Genomic DNA, 17,200 nt, shown 5'->3' with positions numbered 1-17,200 from the left:
ATTTTCAAACAATTTTCAAATTTAATTCTTAAGAAATTTCATTCTTAAATAATTCTCCAAAATTCCAATTTCCAAATTTAATTTTTTTTCTCCATTTTCAAACAATTTTCAAATTTAATTCTTAAGAAATTCCATTCTTAAATAATTCTCCAAAATTCCAATTCCCAAATTTAATTTTTATTCTGCATTTTCAAACAATTTTCAAATTTAATTCTTAAGAAATTCTATTTTCAAATAATTCTCCAAAATTCCAATTTTCCAAATTTCCATTTTCAAATAATTCTCAAAACTTTAGTTTTCTTCCAAATAATTTTAATCTCACTCCAATTTTCAAATATTTTTAATCCTGTAGTTTTTCCTCATTTATTAAGATTTTAGGTCATATATATATATATTAATAAACTTGTTACCTTTCCCTTCAGGTAAACACTTTCGCAAATTTTCTTTGATTTTTAACAAGCGTGAAGGCAATTTTCATGATTCCAAAATAATAGAATTCATGGGATTAATTCATGCAAAATAAGTTGGGCTTTGGTGGGAGCCCAACATTCATAACATTTTCTTTTGAAAATAATACAAGTAAATTGCATGATTGAGATTGTTTGATTTTGATTGATTTTGTGTGAGATATTTCACATTTATCATTGTACACTAACTTTGTTTCATAATAGCACTTTATTACCTACTGCCAATGTACGCTCTCACTCTCACTTTGTTTATTTATTTGTTATCATGACTTGCTTTTGATCGGTGATCATTTTGGTATCCATTGATTTCCTTATCAATTACCACACTTGCTTCACTTTATTTAGTAAAGACCTGTTTTTAAGGACTTAGAGGAGTGTTATGACTTTTTTACTGTACCTTCCCAATAAGTAACTTAACCCCCGGACCCGACTTTTATTTTCCATAGATTGTCTTTTCCAAATAAGGAGTCACACTTAGGGTTTTCTTTCTTATTTTGTTTTCCCTTAAAAATAAAACAAAAATAAGTGGCAACTCCAAGTATTTTCTAAAAATCATTTTTTTTCACCAAATAAATAAAAAGTGAGTTGCTCCATTGAGTGGGAATGCATCAAGCTAAAATGCAGGGTCCATAGTGGGTTCACAAGACAAAACTGAAATAGAATGGTGAGGTTGACAAGCATAAGGCACGCTTGGTAGCTAAGGGCTACAAGGAGGAGTTTGGTGTTGATTATAAAGAAGTCTTTGCTTTGGTTGCAAGGCATGATACAATCAGATTGGTGATTGCGATGGCAGCTCAAAACTCATGGCTTATCTTAGACGTGAAATCAACATTTCTCCATGGAGATTTGAAAGAAGAGGTATTTATCGATCAACCTCCTGGTTATGTAAAACTTGACAATGAACATAAAGTGTATAAGTTAAAGAAAGCTTTATATGGATTAAAACAAGCTCTAAGGGCTTGGTATAATCGTATAGACACTTATTTTTTTAAGGAAGGATTTCAAAAATATCCTTATGAACATACACTTTTTATAAAGATTGAAAACGGAGGAAAAATGCTCATTGTTTGCTTATATGTAGATGATTTAATCTACATTGGAAATAATACAGCCATGTTTGGAAGTTTTAAGAAATCCATGATGGCTGAATTTGAGATGTTTGATCTTGGCTTGATGCATTATTTTCTTGGCATTGAAGTGATGCAGTCTTCTACTGGAATTTTTATTTCTCAAAAGAAGTATGTGCAAGAAATCTTGGACAAGTTTCAGATGAAGGATTGTAATCCTGTAAATACTCCATCTGAGTTTGGTATGAAGCTAAACAAAAATAATGGAGGAAAGAAGATTGGCAACACTCTTTACAAAAAAATAGTGGGGAGTTTAATGTATTTGAAGGCAACAAGACCTGATATAATGCATGTTGTAAGTGTGATTAGCAGGTACATGGAATGTCCTACAGAGATTCATCTCTTGGCTACAAAAAGAAATTTCCGGTACTTGTAAGGTACTAAGGAGTTTGGGCTGTTCTATAAGAATGGAGAAAAGTCAAATTTGTTTGGCTTTACAGATAGTGATTATGTAGGAGATTTAGATGATCGAAAAAGCACATCTGGGTATGTTTTCATGATGGGGACAGGAGTTGTTTCATGGTCACATTATCATCCACTGAAGCTGAATTTGTTGCTGCAACAACTTGTGCTTGTCAAGCTATTTGGTTAAAGAAAATCCTTAAAGAGCTGCATATTAAGGAGGATGGACCTACTCAGATTTATTGTGACAATAGTTCAACAATAAATCTTTCAAAAAAATCCAGTTTTACATGGTCGAAGCAAACATATAGATGTGAAGTATCATTTCTTGAGGGATCTCATGAATGATGGAGTAATTAATCTTATTTATTGCATAAGTGAAGATCAGATCGTTGATATTCTAACCAAGCCTCTCAAGTTTCCTACATTTCAGAAGCTCAGGAAGCTACTTGGTGTTTGTACTTCAAATATTTCAATTTGAGGGATGGATCTTCAAAGTTTAACTCTTATTAAACTGGATGTTATGTCTAGAACATCAGTTTAAGGGAGGGATTGTTGAGGAAATTTTCATGTGGGTTGTCCTAGTCTTTAGTGAGTTTGTTTACCTAGTCATAGGAGGTTTTTTTTTTAAACCTAGGATAGTGCCTATTTTCATGTTGCTTTCGCTTATGTATTAGACTATTTACAGGTTGTTTGTTTATCAATAAAAAGAGCAGAAAAGTATATCCTCTACTCACTACTATTAGTGTGAAAAACATTGTGTTAGTTTTTTTATTTATATCAACAAATGGGCTTGTTGAGCCCAAATCTAGTTAAAGGCTCGGCCGCAACCTATACTGCTCCTAAATGAAGGACTTTGAATTTTTTTCTAAGAGATTCTAAATCTTTTGAATTTAGTATTTCAATAGTTTCAATTCATGATCTTATTGAATGAGTATTTTCTGATATTTTTGTTGAATATTTTGATTTGAATTCAAATGTTCCTAGTCTATGAATTTTCTACCAAATATGTTAACTAGTGAAGAAAACTTATCAATAGAAGCTATAAACAAAATAACATACCCTCAAACCCAACAAGAATATATAACAAAAATTCTTAATTTAAGAAAAAATTCAAAAAATAATAATCAATATAATTTAAAAATTGCTTTAGAGCAATTTTCAAAACCAAAACCTTCAACTCTTTAAGACTTACAATATGAAGTTAGTCAAATTAAAATTCAAATTGGCGAACTAAAACAACAAAGAAAAATTTTACGCAAAGAATTGACAAACTAGAGAATACAAATAGGAATAACTCTCCTTTGGATGAAGATATTCTTGAATATAGTCAATCAAATGACCAAGTAAAAAATGAAGAAACTGATTCCTTTATTCAAAGTATAACAGAAGTCAAAACTCAAAAATGGTATGTTAACATCACCCTCAGGATTGAACTTGATTTCCAACTTAATACTTTTGCCTTAATAGACTTAGGTACTGACCTAAATTGTATAAGAGAAGGACTATTAAGGCTTCATAGCCTTTTTAACTTCTTCAAAAGGCTATAATTTAAAAGGTAATAAGTTAAAATCCTTTTTACCAAAGTTACTAACTATGCCCTTACAAACTTTAAGAAGAACTTTTAACCTTTTAAATTAGATTAACAATTAATGAATACTTAAAAAAAAGCACTTAAACGGTTTTTTTTTTTTTGATAGGCAGATAAAAATTTATGAATATATAATGGTTGTTCTATGTGCTCTAATGGCCTATGGAATTATGCTCACCTTAGGCTGCTTTATTCTCAAGCTTTTTCAAATTTTCATGGAATTCATTTGTTTTTTTTTTTATCCAAAACAACAATTTCATTGCATTGAAATTTTATCGTATTCATGTTAAATTAGTAATAAAAGTATCATGGTCTACTCTTGTTAATGTTTCCTACTTTCTTGTCCAATCATATTACCATAAATGCATAGAATAATTACTAATTCAACCATGCAATTCATGCATCCATTCTTTTAAGCATAAAAAGAGTTTTCTAGCTATGAAAACAATCAATATAAAACAACAAAAATCAAATAAAGAATGATCAAATCAAGGTAGTTTTTCTAATAGTAGAATTCTTGAATGGGGCTCATAAATCATAGATAGGCCTTACTTTAACATAACCCTTGGAGAGCTACAAGACTAAGAGACATGGAAAAGTTCAAAAGTATTTTGGCTATTACCTTTTGAACAAAGAAGAGTGATGGTTGAATTATATTATCAAGTTAGAAGCTAGTACCTCTAATTTATCATAATTTTCTAAGGATCATAATTTTGATATGATATGATAATAATATTCAGAAACAATACAAATTCTAGTGAGTTTGGGCTTGATTGCTTAATCTGTCTAACCTATTTAATCCGTTTGCTTAATTATGTTAAACCAACCCCTTTATAACTCATTTACTTAATTTCAAAATAACCTTTTCATAGCTCAACGAGTTTCTGATCCATTTAACCTATATATATAAATGTATTAATTTTATATATTTAAAAATTATAAAAATTATAAAATATATTTTAAAATTATAAATATCATATAGTTAAAAAAATTAAATAACTAATAAAATTTATATATTTCATTATAAAAATAAAAAATATTTTAAATTAAACCATTAAATAAAATAATAAATAATTTACTTTCTATAGTCTAAACATATTATAATTAAATTATATGATATTTGGCTTAAAAGGAATAAAATATTTGTAGGCCTAAGCAACTTGTAGGGTTGATTAAAAGGAACAAATTATTTAATTAAATAAATCAATAATTAGAATTTGCCTTAAAAGGAATTGAATTTGGGATATCATTTTTAGGCATAAATTTGTAAACTATGTACCGGATAGTTTGTGTTTAAGAATAAATTTATAGATAGTAATTAGAATGTACGTCTACTTATGTATGATTGATTCGAAAATTTATTTCTCTTTATAATATTTTTTAAAAAATAATAATATAATTAGTGGTTCTTGCATGGCAACAAAGAGGTTATTTTGATTATAAGTTTTAAAAAGTTCACAAAAATTATATTTCTTTTGTCCAAGAGGGGTCAATTTGGTATGAAAACTTGTTAAAAGAAATAGTTTTTTCTTAGAATAAGTGATAAGTTGACCAAAAAAAAAAAAAAAAGAACAAAAAGAACAAAAACTTGAATATGTTACAATAAACAAACAAGGCCTAAGATGCTACTAAAGTTAGCTTTTAGTTCAAATGATGCAACAAGAGGCTGAGGGTTAAGTTTAACAACGACTTGGGCTAGGCTTCATAATGGAAGCTTAGCAAGCTTCAATCACTAAGTTGGGATCTCAAGGATACTCCGTGTGTAAGGTCATAATTTTTACTCGATGGACAATAATTGATTCATAAAATACTTGCTTTGCACCAAGTACACAAGTATTTCCAAAAAAGGACTCCTTAACAGTCCATTTTAACCTAATCTTTGTATGGCCCTATGGATGATAGTGTCAACAGAAATTCCATCACAATTAAATTCCATAATTCCAAATAAGAGAAAGAAATCTTTTCTATTAATTAATTCTTTATTTTTTTCTCCTCTTAAGGCATTTGATTCCTAAAAAAGCATTAAAAGACAAAGAAAATTATTAAGTAAAATGATAAAATAAAATAAAATAACAGAGATAAACTAACCTTTTCATGAAATAGCACATAATCAAGGATATCGCAGTCTCCCATATGAACCTTTTCATGAGTACGAGTTCCCATATAAAAACTTGTTAGGTTGGGCAACGATAGAAGTGAAAATCAATTTAGGTAGATCATAATTCAGTAATTTGGAATTATAGTTTCCATCATTTTCCATGTACTTAATGGCTCAATCACCAATGTTAACCGATTGAAAATTTTCCTCTACCAGTTATAGTTATTTATCAGTTGGTAGCCATTGGAAGAAATTGCATGATTGCATTGAACAAGTCAACTGGTTGAGAATTAACCTCAACTGGTTGAGAAATTGCCTATGCCGGTAGTGTGAATTCCTCAGTCGATAGACACTACATCCAATAATTTCTCAACCGGTTGAGAAATTTCCTCAGCCAGTCGTGTGAAATCCTCAGCCGGTCAACACTGCATCCAATAGTTTATCAATTGAATGAGAAATGGCCTATGCCGGTAGTGTGAACTCCTCAACCGGTAGACATTGCGACCAATAGTTTGTCAACCGGTTGAGAAATGGGCTCTGCCAATCGTGTTAATTCCTCCACCGGTAGACACTACATCCAATACTTGCATGTGAATTAAATGGAACCGATCAACCGGTACATATAGGCTAAAATTATAATGCAACCGGTACACACTACCTTTACAATTCTAACTGCATGCTTAACTCTTCCTCTATACCTAATATGTACAACCTTATTCAAAGCTATGTTTGTTTTATGAGAAAAGATAAAAGACCTCATAAAACTGTTTTAATTTAAAAAATTTATTCACCTCAAAACATTTATAAAGCTACCATTACATAAACCTAAAAACACAAATCCAGAAAGTAGTTAAGCAACATTATTCAGAAAGTAGCTATAAACCTACCATTACATAAACCTAAAAAGCCAAATCTACTCAAACTACCTTTTCATTTCTTAAACAAAATCAAAACATAAATTAATAAATCATAACGCGTAAATTTTGCCTATTGCGTATCAACCACACAAAATCAAATTCAATTGGTTAGTCACTTCGTACCTTATCTACTCATAATAGTGTGAAGGTACTACCTTACTACAACTTACTTATGACCATTGTGAACCTTAGTTATTACCTTAATGGAGCTTAGGTAAGGAGTTCGTGAACCTTAGGTTGTTTACCAAGCCTAGGTAGCAATTTCCTCAACCATAGGACCTACGCTTGACATTCAATTCCATCCTTATTTGACGCTGAGTGGATATATGTCCAAGCATTCTGGACTAACTAACTTTGATGCCCTGTAGTCCCTATATACAGATTTTCATCCACATCTCTCTATTACTATAAAGGTATGTATACAATTATTTGGTACTTTTATGATGGCATAATTTTATACGATAGCACATGTATGTGGCATACAACACTTAGAACATTTTTTCTATATATGCAAATTTTGGTTTGAACTCCACATTTGTTAGGTTTCCTTTCTTCCTTTTTTGTCCCCTTGTTGTATTTGCAACTTTCCTTAACCAATGTTAATTGCTTTTTTATTAGGTATTCACCAGCCAAGTCATCCCTAGATCATCATTACAAGCCAAAATGCAAATACATCTTCTCCGTGAACCTTGACAGTAGCTTCCAATTCTTGTTGTCACTCTATCATCTTGTGTTCCTGATATGCTTGCATTTCTGCCTGATTAGCCCAATGTTAAAGCTCTATCAACGGATACTTTAAACCAGTTTTTGATATTATATTGTGTTATAATAAAAAGTTTTATGTTTATCATACTATTTTCGTTTTCGTAATTACAATTGTATGTCATTTGTTGTAATTTATTAATATTAAAAGTGTTTGTATATTTATACAACATATTTTATAAAACCCTATTAGATTCATTTTCCTAATTCTCATAAAAGTGTTATTCACATCAACACTGCATAAGGAAATAAACAATATCAATAAAAACACTTTCATTAGAAGCATTGGCAACCAAGCTCTAAGTGTAATTTTAATACTAAGCAGTAAGCATTGTTCTACCGATTTACCAAACTGATGCCACGTTCCCACATTCAATTCCACATTTCAGTTTCATTTTTCAATTGTTTGTCTATGTTTAACTCATTTTTAGTTTTCAACCCAGTTAATTATCATCTAACTAAAATGCTTTGGTAAGTAAGTCGTCAATTACTCGAAAAATAATAACACCAAGATAGGAAGTAATGGAAGCTTTTTATAACTCAAGCGTGTTATATGTGAATAAAAAATAAATAAAGCAATTTATCTTAGTTTTGTTACTCCGGTCGTCTATGAACGTCATACATCCTCCAGAACCTATTTATGCTTTATGTATAATTTGCATAGGTAAAACATACATGCATAGGAATATTTCCAATGCACCAATTGAACAACTATATAAAGATATTGATCACCATTAACAACTACATGTCCTGCTATATTATTAAATGCTTGTACATCATAATTGGATCACACATAATTTGCTATCCCTATGACATTCATAATGGTTCACAATCGTCCGAATGAAATAGCCATATATAAATTGTCAAAGAAGTTAAGATAACACAATGCAGGGAAGCACAAGTGTGTGCCCTTTCTACTATTGCTTCACAGAGCTTGTATTAGGTTTGTGCCCTTTAGTGGGCTTCAGATTACAAACAGTTGGAAATTTTCCAAAAGCACTTTAAACTGCTACCATGGAAACACTACTCCAATTATCATTTTTGTTCTCCTAAGAGCTGTCTGTAATTCTGTTAGGATGAACACAAACAAAAAAAATTGTCATCCTTTCAATTTAACTTCTGCTTCTATGTTGTGCATAACATAGTCATCTCATTCCAATTTAAATCAAAGTACCTGGGCGAGAAGCAACAATATCCTACTCAAGTGAGCATAAATTAAATTTCTGTACATCTTATGAAAGAAAAGTTACTGATCTGACACACTAAAACATATTCGTTCACTATATATGGCATATACATGCTCACATGCCAAAATTCATACTTTCCAATTCTATATTAACCGAATTTGTTCTGACATTTTTCTCATCAAATATTGCCTGCTCTACCTCATTTTTTCAGCACTTTGAGGTTGTGTTTCTCCAATTTCTGAATTCAATTCTCCATCTCCAGCATTTTCTGTCCCATATCCTGAATTTTCTTCACTCTCTGCCTGGAAAATGTAACGGAAACCAACCCATAATCAACAAACCTAAAGTCAAATCACCTACGATTAGTTTTACTTAAGCTATCAAAAAGTGTAAAAGGACCACCGAGTAAAAGCTAAAATAAATTTCAAGTGGATACCAAGTAAAGTCGGGCTGAACTATAGGCCACAAAGCAAGAGCAGTTACGAGCATGGTTTTAAAATCCACAACTCTCATATGAAACCAAAGTACAATTTCCGGTGAAATTCAGTTTTTTGTGTCTAAAATTGAAGGTATTTGCAACTATTAATTTTGAATCAAACACTAAATTGCCTGGAAATAGTGTCCAAGTTCAGGTCATTTAATAAATAATTTAACTATTTCATTTTCAATGACAATAAAGGCACAATTCTTTTAGAGAGAACTTCGTACTCCAAAAAACTAAGTTGAGAGTTGTGCAATTGATAGGTCTTCCAATGAAGAAGCAATAGGGTAATAATATTACCTATTTACCAGCCAAATAATAACAGACATGACACAACAATTTTGCATTTAAATTGCATAGTCAATAAGTACCTTCAATTTTGCCCAATTTGTAAATATGAAAATTATTGTCTCTTCTTGTTTGAAAACATAATTGACCAATGTTAACTTATAGTCATAAAAAAATAGTTTTCCATGGCCCAAATTCATCAAAAGGATCAGAAGAGGAAATTAAAGGTATAACACAACTAACTTCACTACTTACAAACGAAAAACTACATGTCATTCTATGAAATACATGATTTTGACATTTTGAGGTCTGATAACCACTCACAATCCACACGCCTGTATAATATTATCTCTAACATTGTTGGCTTCATTAACTAGCAATGTCACAACCAATTGCAACCTGTAAACATGTATTTTTTTCCTACAAAAAACATAAAAATTTATTTGCAAGTGTTGGCAAAATTGGAAGATAAGATTAAAACAAGGTGTAAACCAGTAGTAACCTCTGCAACTGCTTGTGTTAAGGTAGCCCCATTCCAATATTCCATGTACTTGAGCACAAAGATACCACAGTCATACCTAGAAGACCATAATGTTTGGATTGTCATACACATACATCAGTCATCTAACACACTTTAATTACAACTTTATTACAACCAAAACTGTGAGGAACAAAAAAATTTACCCTTTTTTTTGTTGGACTAGACTTGGTTATACATGGACCAATTTTGAAACGTCCACATTCACATGAATTCCATGTGCATGCAATGTTCTCTCCAAAGCCGTTGACAATCGCCTACTAGAAGCACTAATGTAGTTCCCTCTTCGTAGTGGCAGACTTGATAGGATCTCGATACGACCAGTAGGAATGTTAAGCACATGGAGGTGCCAATGGTTGTTCTCACCTACGGGAAGGAACAATTACATTATCACTTTCAAATTGTTAGGCTATATGTTCATAGATATAAGCTATACTGTCAGGTAGCTATGAAAACAGTATGTTAATGTACCATTTCACATGCCATTACATTGCGTCCCACTATGTCAGCTTGAAGAAACATGCATGATCTGTCAATTATTTCTTTTTTTCTAGCATTCTGTAGAAGTGAAAGCTGTGTTGTTTGAGGAAATATAATATTTTCTGCAACCCCGTCTTCCATCATGATGATCTCTTTTATCATAGAACAATGTTCCACGTATACGTCTTTGAGTTGCACAAGACCCAACGCCATGGAAGCTGAAAAAAGATACATCAGGCTGTCACAATGCTTCAGCTGTAGGATTCTCAAGTTTTGGAAAAACGGAATTTGCCGAAGGTCCTTATTGCATATATGCCCCAACTGAGGAAGATCGATTAACTTCAGCTTTTCTAACTTTGAGAGCATCCTAGCATTTTCATAATCAGCGTGATCAAGTCCTTCAAGATCAAACACTTCTTTTAGTTTATCACATTTTTCCACATTTAGTTTTTCTAAATTCTGTAAACTTTCAATCAAGTTGTTTGGAACAACATTCAGTAGGAATGGACACTTCACTTCCAGGATGTGTAGTTTGCAAAAAGAGCTGCGCGGAAGTTGGTGATCCCATATCCCCATCAACTTGGAAAGTCCAGAGAGTTTCAAGATCTTCAAGTTAGGAAATGATACCTGCAGAGACCCCATAAATCGCATCAATGACAAATCCCCATGACATGTCTTCACATACCATGTTCATATGTTAACTTGTACTATTATTTGCACCATTTCAATTATTTTACACCAAATGCCTTCAAAACACAACCCTTTTTTATTTGTTATTATTTTCCCAATAAAATCTTTTGAAGCATTTATTTACTCCTAACCATATTATTTTAAATCAGAGTTTAATAAATTTCTATTACTAATTTTAATACCTAATATTATTTATCTTCATGATTTACATAAACCTATTGTATTATAAAAATGTCTTTCTGTTTTGTAAATATGTGGCTAAAGGTGAAAGGTTTCAAAGACTTGGTTAGAAGATGGTGGGAAGGATATAATTTTAGATGTACTTGCAGCCACATCCTAGATAGCAAACTAAAGTCTTTGAACCAAGATTTGAAAGCATGGAATAAAGAGGTGGCAAGGAATGTGTCCACTAATAAAGTTGTAGCTCTCAACCAGATTGGATTGTGGGATATAAAAGAGAGGGAATCGGGCCTATCAGCAGAGCAAAGTGAGGCCAGTAGAGGGGCTGTGAAGGAGTTGACAAAGTGGCCAGTGTTGAAAGAGATCTCTTGGAGACAAAATTTAAGAGAAATATGACTGAAAGAAGGTGCTAAAAATTCACAAAATGGAAAATGCCTTGAGAGAAGGATTTTTTTAGGCTCAATTAAAGTGAATGGGAGAAAGGCTTTCTAAGGAGGCAGAGATAAAGGAAGGGGTGGTCAATGCTCTTTATAGTATTTGGATGAGTATGAGTGGATTGGCTTTCTCTTCTTTGGGAGTGGAGAATCTAGGTCCCTTAAGAATCTGTCTTCTGAGGAAGAGGTTTTCTCAGGCGGTCCTTCCAGCCTAATTGGGGACAATGCCTTTGGCCAAGATGACTTTTCAATGACATTTTGGAAGTTTTGTTGGGACTTTGTCAAGAATGAGGTGATGAATTTTTTTTGCAATGTTCAATGAACTAGACTTCTATGAAAGAAGTTTAAACGCCACTTTTATAGTTCTAGTCTTACAACAAGGGGGAGTTGAAGATTTGAAAGACTTTTGCTCTATTAGTTTGGTCCAATGACTTTACAAGCTACTAGCTAAAGTCTTGGCTAAGAGACAAGAAGAGTGGTGTCTAATTTCTAGCATGAATTTATCTAAAGGAAACAAATTTTGGATGTGGTGGTCATAGCAACGAAGCAATTGGTTGTAGGCTAAAAGGATCGAATAACAAGGTAATTTGTAAGACCGATATTAAGAAGGTTTATAATCATGTGAATTGGGGCTTCCTGCAAGCAATTATGGAGAAAACAGGCTTTGGTGCAAAGTGGATAAGTTGGATGAAGTTGTGCATCTCATCAACTCATTTTTCAAGCTTGATGAATGGGACCATAACAAGCTTCTTCCAAAACTCAAGAGGTTTAAGACATGGTAACCCACTCTCCCACTCTCCCCTTATCTTTTCATTATGGCAATGGAGACGCTCTCTTACTAAAGAAGGCTAAGAAAGGAGGTTTTATAAAGGGCTTTGGGGCTAGTAGGAGATGAGGAAAGGGTGTGAAATTGTCTAATCTTTTATTTATTGATGATACTTTGATTCTTTGTGAGGCTAACAAGGAGCCAGTAGAGTGCTTGAGTTGGACTTTCATGTGGTTTGAAGCGATCTCAACTTTAAAATTTAATTTTGAAAAAAATGAGTTGACCCTAGTAAGAGAGTTTCCTAGTTTACAGTAGTTGACTGGGGAGTTGGGCTGTAAAGTGGAAAACCACTTATCAGACTTTCCTTTGGGAACTCCTTTCAAATTAGTGAAAGTTTGGGATGTAGCGAAGGAAAGATTTTGGAAATGGCTCACTACATGAAAAAGGCAATGCTTGTTAAAAGGAGGAAGATTGACCTTGTTAAAAGAACTCTTTCTATCTTACCAATTTACTTCATGTCTTTCTTTGTGATCCTTCACAAGGTGACTTTTAGATGAAATAAATTCAAAGAGACTTCCTATGAGGCGAGGTAGGCTTCAAAGAAGGCCTCACTTGGTAAATTGGTTGATAGTCTACATGAAAAAAAAAAAAAGATGAGGCTTAGGCATTTAAAATTTATCAACTCTAAACAAGGCACTCCTTGGAAAATGGTGTTAGAGATTTATATATGAGAATGAGTCTCTTTGGAAACATGTGATTAGAGGGAAGTACGGGGTGGATGAGGAGGGCTAGTGTTCTAGAGCTTTGAGAGATGGTTATGGTGTGGGGTTATGGTAGGTTATTAGAAGTGGGTGGGAGGGATTTAACAAAAGGGTTAGGTTTAATGTGGGAAATGATAAGAGGGTGAAATTTTGGAAGGATAGGTGAAATGGTGATGAATCCTTGGAAGAGGCATTTCCTAAGTTGTTCTCTATAACCTTTGCAAAAGATGCTTGGGTTGATCAATTATGGGAGCAAATCGACAAGGGAGGTTGTTGGAAGCCACTTTTCATAAAACAGAACAATCATTGGGAGATAGGAGAGGTGAAAGCTCTTTTTAGGAGATTGCAATGGTAGACAATTAGAAGGGATATAAAGGACACCATTGGCAAGGTTAAAGACCAGTAAATTAATAATTACATCCCTTTATTCTTCCTTAACACAATATAGAGTGGAGAAATTTCCTTTTAGCATTGTATGGAACCCTAGGTTCAAATGAAGGTTAGCTTTTTTGCTTGAAAAGCTTCTTAAGGTAGAATTTTAACTATGGATCAACTAAAAAAGAGGGGTTGGAGGTTGCTATGTAGGTGTTATTTGTATATAAAGAAGAAGAAGAATTGGTGTATCATATCCTCCTTCATTGTTCTAAAGTTGTTATGCTTTGCCAATTAATTTATGCTTTGTTTAGGGTTCAATGGAATGTGTTATTTTCAATCAAGGATGCCCTTTTGATCTAGCAGCATTCCTTTGTAGGGAAGAAAATGAGGAATTTATGTTTATTTTCGACCATATAAAAAAAGAGAAATAGGAGGGCCTCCAAAAGCATGAAAAATACGAATCAAACAATTAAACAATTTTTTGTGTAAATTTTTTGAGAATGGGTTAGGATGCACATAGGAGAGGGTTCCTTATCTCTAATGGACTTTATTGACTTGTTGCACTCTAATTAGTCCGGCAAGGGTGGTGTTCTTGTATTCTCTTTGTCTCTTTTTGGCCTTTGGCACCTTGTGTACACCGTGTATACTTCCGTGCACCCATTACTTATTCTATAGCTCATTATAATTTCATTTCTATACTGCACATGTGTTATTACAAACAGTTAATTAATCAAGACTAGGAGCACAAAGTTTATCATTTAATTGGAACAACATCAACCCCAAACTTAAAGCCTATTTTCAAGAGATTTTGTGAAGGTTAAGAAGACTTTCTAATACTTGCAAGTGTTCTCTTCATAAAACTTAGCTTTTGACAAAATTTTAAAAATCTAAAAAATCACTTGAAGTTATTCTTGAACTAGGACTTGATAGGTACTCCTTCCAAATATATATATATCACTTTATTACTTAACATATTATTAGAAAGAGCAATAAAAAACATTTTTTTTTATTTATATTTAAACACTCATTGCTTCTTTATAAGAGGTTTTAAATAGAAGTACTACTAATAAAAAGGTTATAAGTAATACATCAGGCTTCATATATCAATCTGTTAGCTTGATTAAGAGAGATGGGAGAGAGTGAGAGAAAGCGCGACTGTGAGAAGGGAGAAGATAGTGCAGCGAATCGAAGAAGAAGGAAGGAGAGCAGTTTCGCAGTGGAGTCCAAGGTGTTTGAGATCGTATTAGAAGAAAGAAAATGAAAGCTCCAAGTAATCATTGTGGAAAAGAAGAGAGGGGTCTCGTCATGGGTCCGACTGGGATCGGAGAGGCTAGGGTTTTCGTGGAGGATCTAAACCATTGCATTAAGGACGAGAAAAAGGGAAAATGGGAATGGGGTGGAAGGAAAAGGGGAGATCGTACTCCCTGATGCGAGGTATCAATAGAGCAGGGTGATTTCTCCGGTTAGGGGTTGTAGATTCAAAAAGGAAGAGTTTTAGTATATCCATTCCAAAAGGTAGAGGAGACAAAGGGGGATGGGTGACTATGGCGGAGAAACTACTACAAATGGAAGGAGCTTTGGGCAGAAAAGCAAATAAGCAGGAAGCAAGGGTCGTGGGGAAATCTGTCTTAGAGAGATTGTAAGCAGAAATAGTGAAGAGACCAAATTGGAGAGTTAATAATTTAGTCAGAGTGAAGGTTAGAACTTAAAAGGGAGGAAACACTCGGAAATCTGCGGAAATTGGAACATTGCATTGTTGTGAGCTGGAAATCTAGTGCAGCAAGAGGAGAGGACCTAGAGAAATTGGGGATATTATTAGCAAACTCTTGGGGCTGAAAGGAAAATTAGGGCTGGCAAGACTGGAGAAGAATAGGGTCTTGCTGGAGTTTGAAGCTCTAGAAGAAGCAAGACGTGTTCTATCCTCAGGGAAATGATTGTTGGGAGGACTCCAGTTGGGGCTGGAACACTGGAACCCTAGGACCGACTATTGGGTAGAGGATGGGTTAAGAAATGAAGTTTAGGTCAAAATCATTGGACTCCCAATCTCGCTATGGAACCCGACGATTTTGAGAAGAGTGGGGGAAGAGTGTGGGAGTTTCGTTACAATCGATCCTTAGACAAAGACGTTGGGAGAGCTTCAGTGGGCTCGAATCTTGGTAAAAACAAAAGGAAATATTATGCCGAGTGCGTTGGAGATCGAAGTTGAGGAGGTCGTCTACTACCTTACTCTTTGGTGGGAGCTCAGATCGGTGCTAAGGAATAACTTGGTGGATTGTGGTAAAGCGTCCAAGCGAAAAAGTGGTGAGGTTAGGGGTGAAGTCAATTCACGCGTGGGGTTGCGCATGGAGGAAGAGTCGGAGAGCATGAGACTCGACATGTTGACTCTGCTAGCTGAAGTGATGGGTGCGCAGGAGAGTAGGTTGGGTCGGGAGGCGTCTGTAAACCGGGTCCAAGACTCGGCGATCCGGGACCGAGCTTCCCTCGATGCAGTGGTGCTTGGGGCTCCTACGTCAGGCCCGACCGTGGGCTCAAAAGATGCTAGGAGGGCAAGTGGGCCTATCTTGCAAAATATATCTTTGGGCTTAAAGTTAAAAGAAGTGATGGTTGTCGTAGATAAGCTAGAGGCAGGCCCATCGACTAGGTGGCGGCCTGATGTGGTGGACTGCCTAAAGCTGGTTGGGTTTGTTGGCCTGGAAAATGCCAACCCAGTCACGCTCCTAGCCCAGGCATTAAGCAGAGGTCCTCAAGAGAAGGACTGTCTTCTGGACTGCAATATTACTAGAAGTGTGAACTGCTCAAAGACGAAGCCCCTAGTTGCCTGGGAAACTGAGGACTTCAGGAAGCAGCAGTTGAAAGTTAGCCACTCAGTGACAGACCGGGCTCTCGAAGAGGAGACTCTGAGGTATGGGTTAGTTTTACATTTTAGGGGAAAAAGGGCTTTGGGGGCTTCTCATCTTAATTCTCTTGCTTTTGATCGGGCTCCGAATGGGGAGTTTTATGATTGTTCTGAGGTTATAGGGGAGGAATTTCGGAGTGAGAACACAATGTGGTTGACAACGAAGGAGGGGTCTAATGAGGATGGTAATGCTTGCTGGGACTTGGGAGAAGCTAATAGAATCATCAATAAAGCTAGGGGTACAAAGAGCTATTGTGGCATGCCCGAGGCACAAGATGTGAGAAACGAGAATAAGGAAAAATGGGAGAAAAGTAGCCTGGCAAAGTTCAACCACTTTCTGGGGTTCCCGACAGAGGGATTGGAAAAGGAAACCCTGAGCTTCTTGATTAAAATCAGAAAGAGACGGGAGAGGATACACAGCAAAGAGCTTTTGGAGAAGTCAAAGTTCGAAAAGGAGTTAAAGAGGTTGGAGTGCTCTATAAATTATAAGGGAGGAAATAAGCAGAAAGACCTCTCACAGGGTAAAGGGAGTCAAATCGCAGTAGTCCAATGAAGCTAAAGGTTCTGAGTTGGAATGTGAGAGGAGCAAACGATAGCTCCAAAAGGAAAATTATCAAGACTTTCATAAGGAATAAGAAGGTTGATTTACTATGTATCCAGGAGATAAAAATTCAACCTATGTTAGAGGCTGTTGTGAGAAGTTTAGGCTCGAGGAGATTTTTAGATTGGAAAGCTCTGGATGCGGAGAGGGCTGCAAGAG

At 34.5% G+C, this 17,200-nt stretch overlaps 1 protein-coding gene across 1 annotated transcript in view; it reads right to left on the bottom strand.

Moving 5' to 3' along the window:
• The window catches only part of LOC117930595, a 64,545-nt gene that overhangs the window by 32,997 nt on the left and 14,348 nt on the right, over positions 1–17,200 (bottom strand). The window contains exons 7-8 of the mRNA XM_034851230.1: positions 10,431–10,965; positions 5,676–5,788 (exon numbers count right to left, since the gene is read on the bottom strand). Coding sequence (XP_034707121.1) covers positions 5,676–5,788; positions 10,431–10,965 — 648 coding nt within the window. The remainder of the gene's footprint in view (positions 1–5,675; positions 5,789–10,430; positions 10,966–17,200) is intronic.

Source organism: Vitis riparia, chromosome 14 (assembly GCF_004353265.1).
Source record: "Vitis riparia cultivar Riparia Gloire de Montpellier isolate 1030 chromosome 14, EGFV_Vit.rip_1.0, whole genome shotgun sequence".
NCBI classification, from domain to species: Eukaryota; Viridiplantae; Streptophyta; class Magnoliopsida; order Vitales; family Vitaceae; genus Vitis; species Vitis riparia.
The sequence above is the reverse complement of the archived record's forward strand: the minus strand, read 5'-3'. Positions and strand labels throughout refer to the sequence as shown.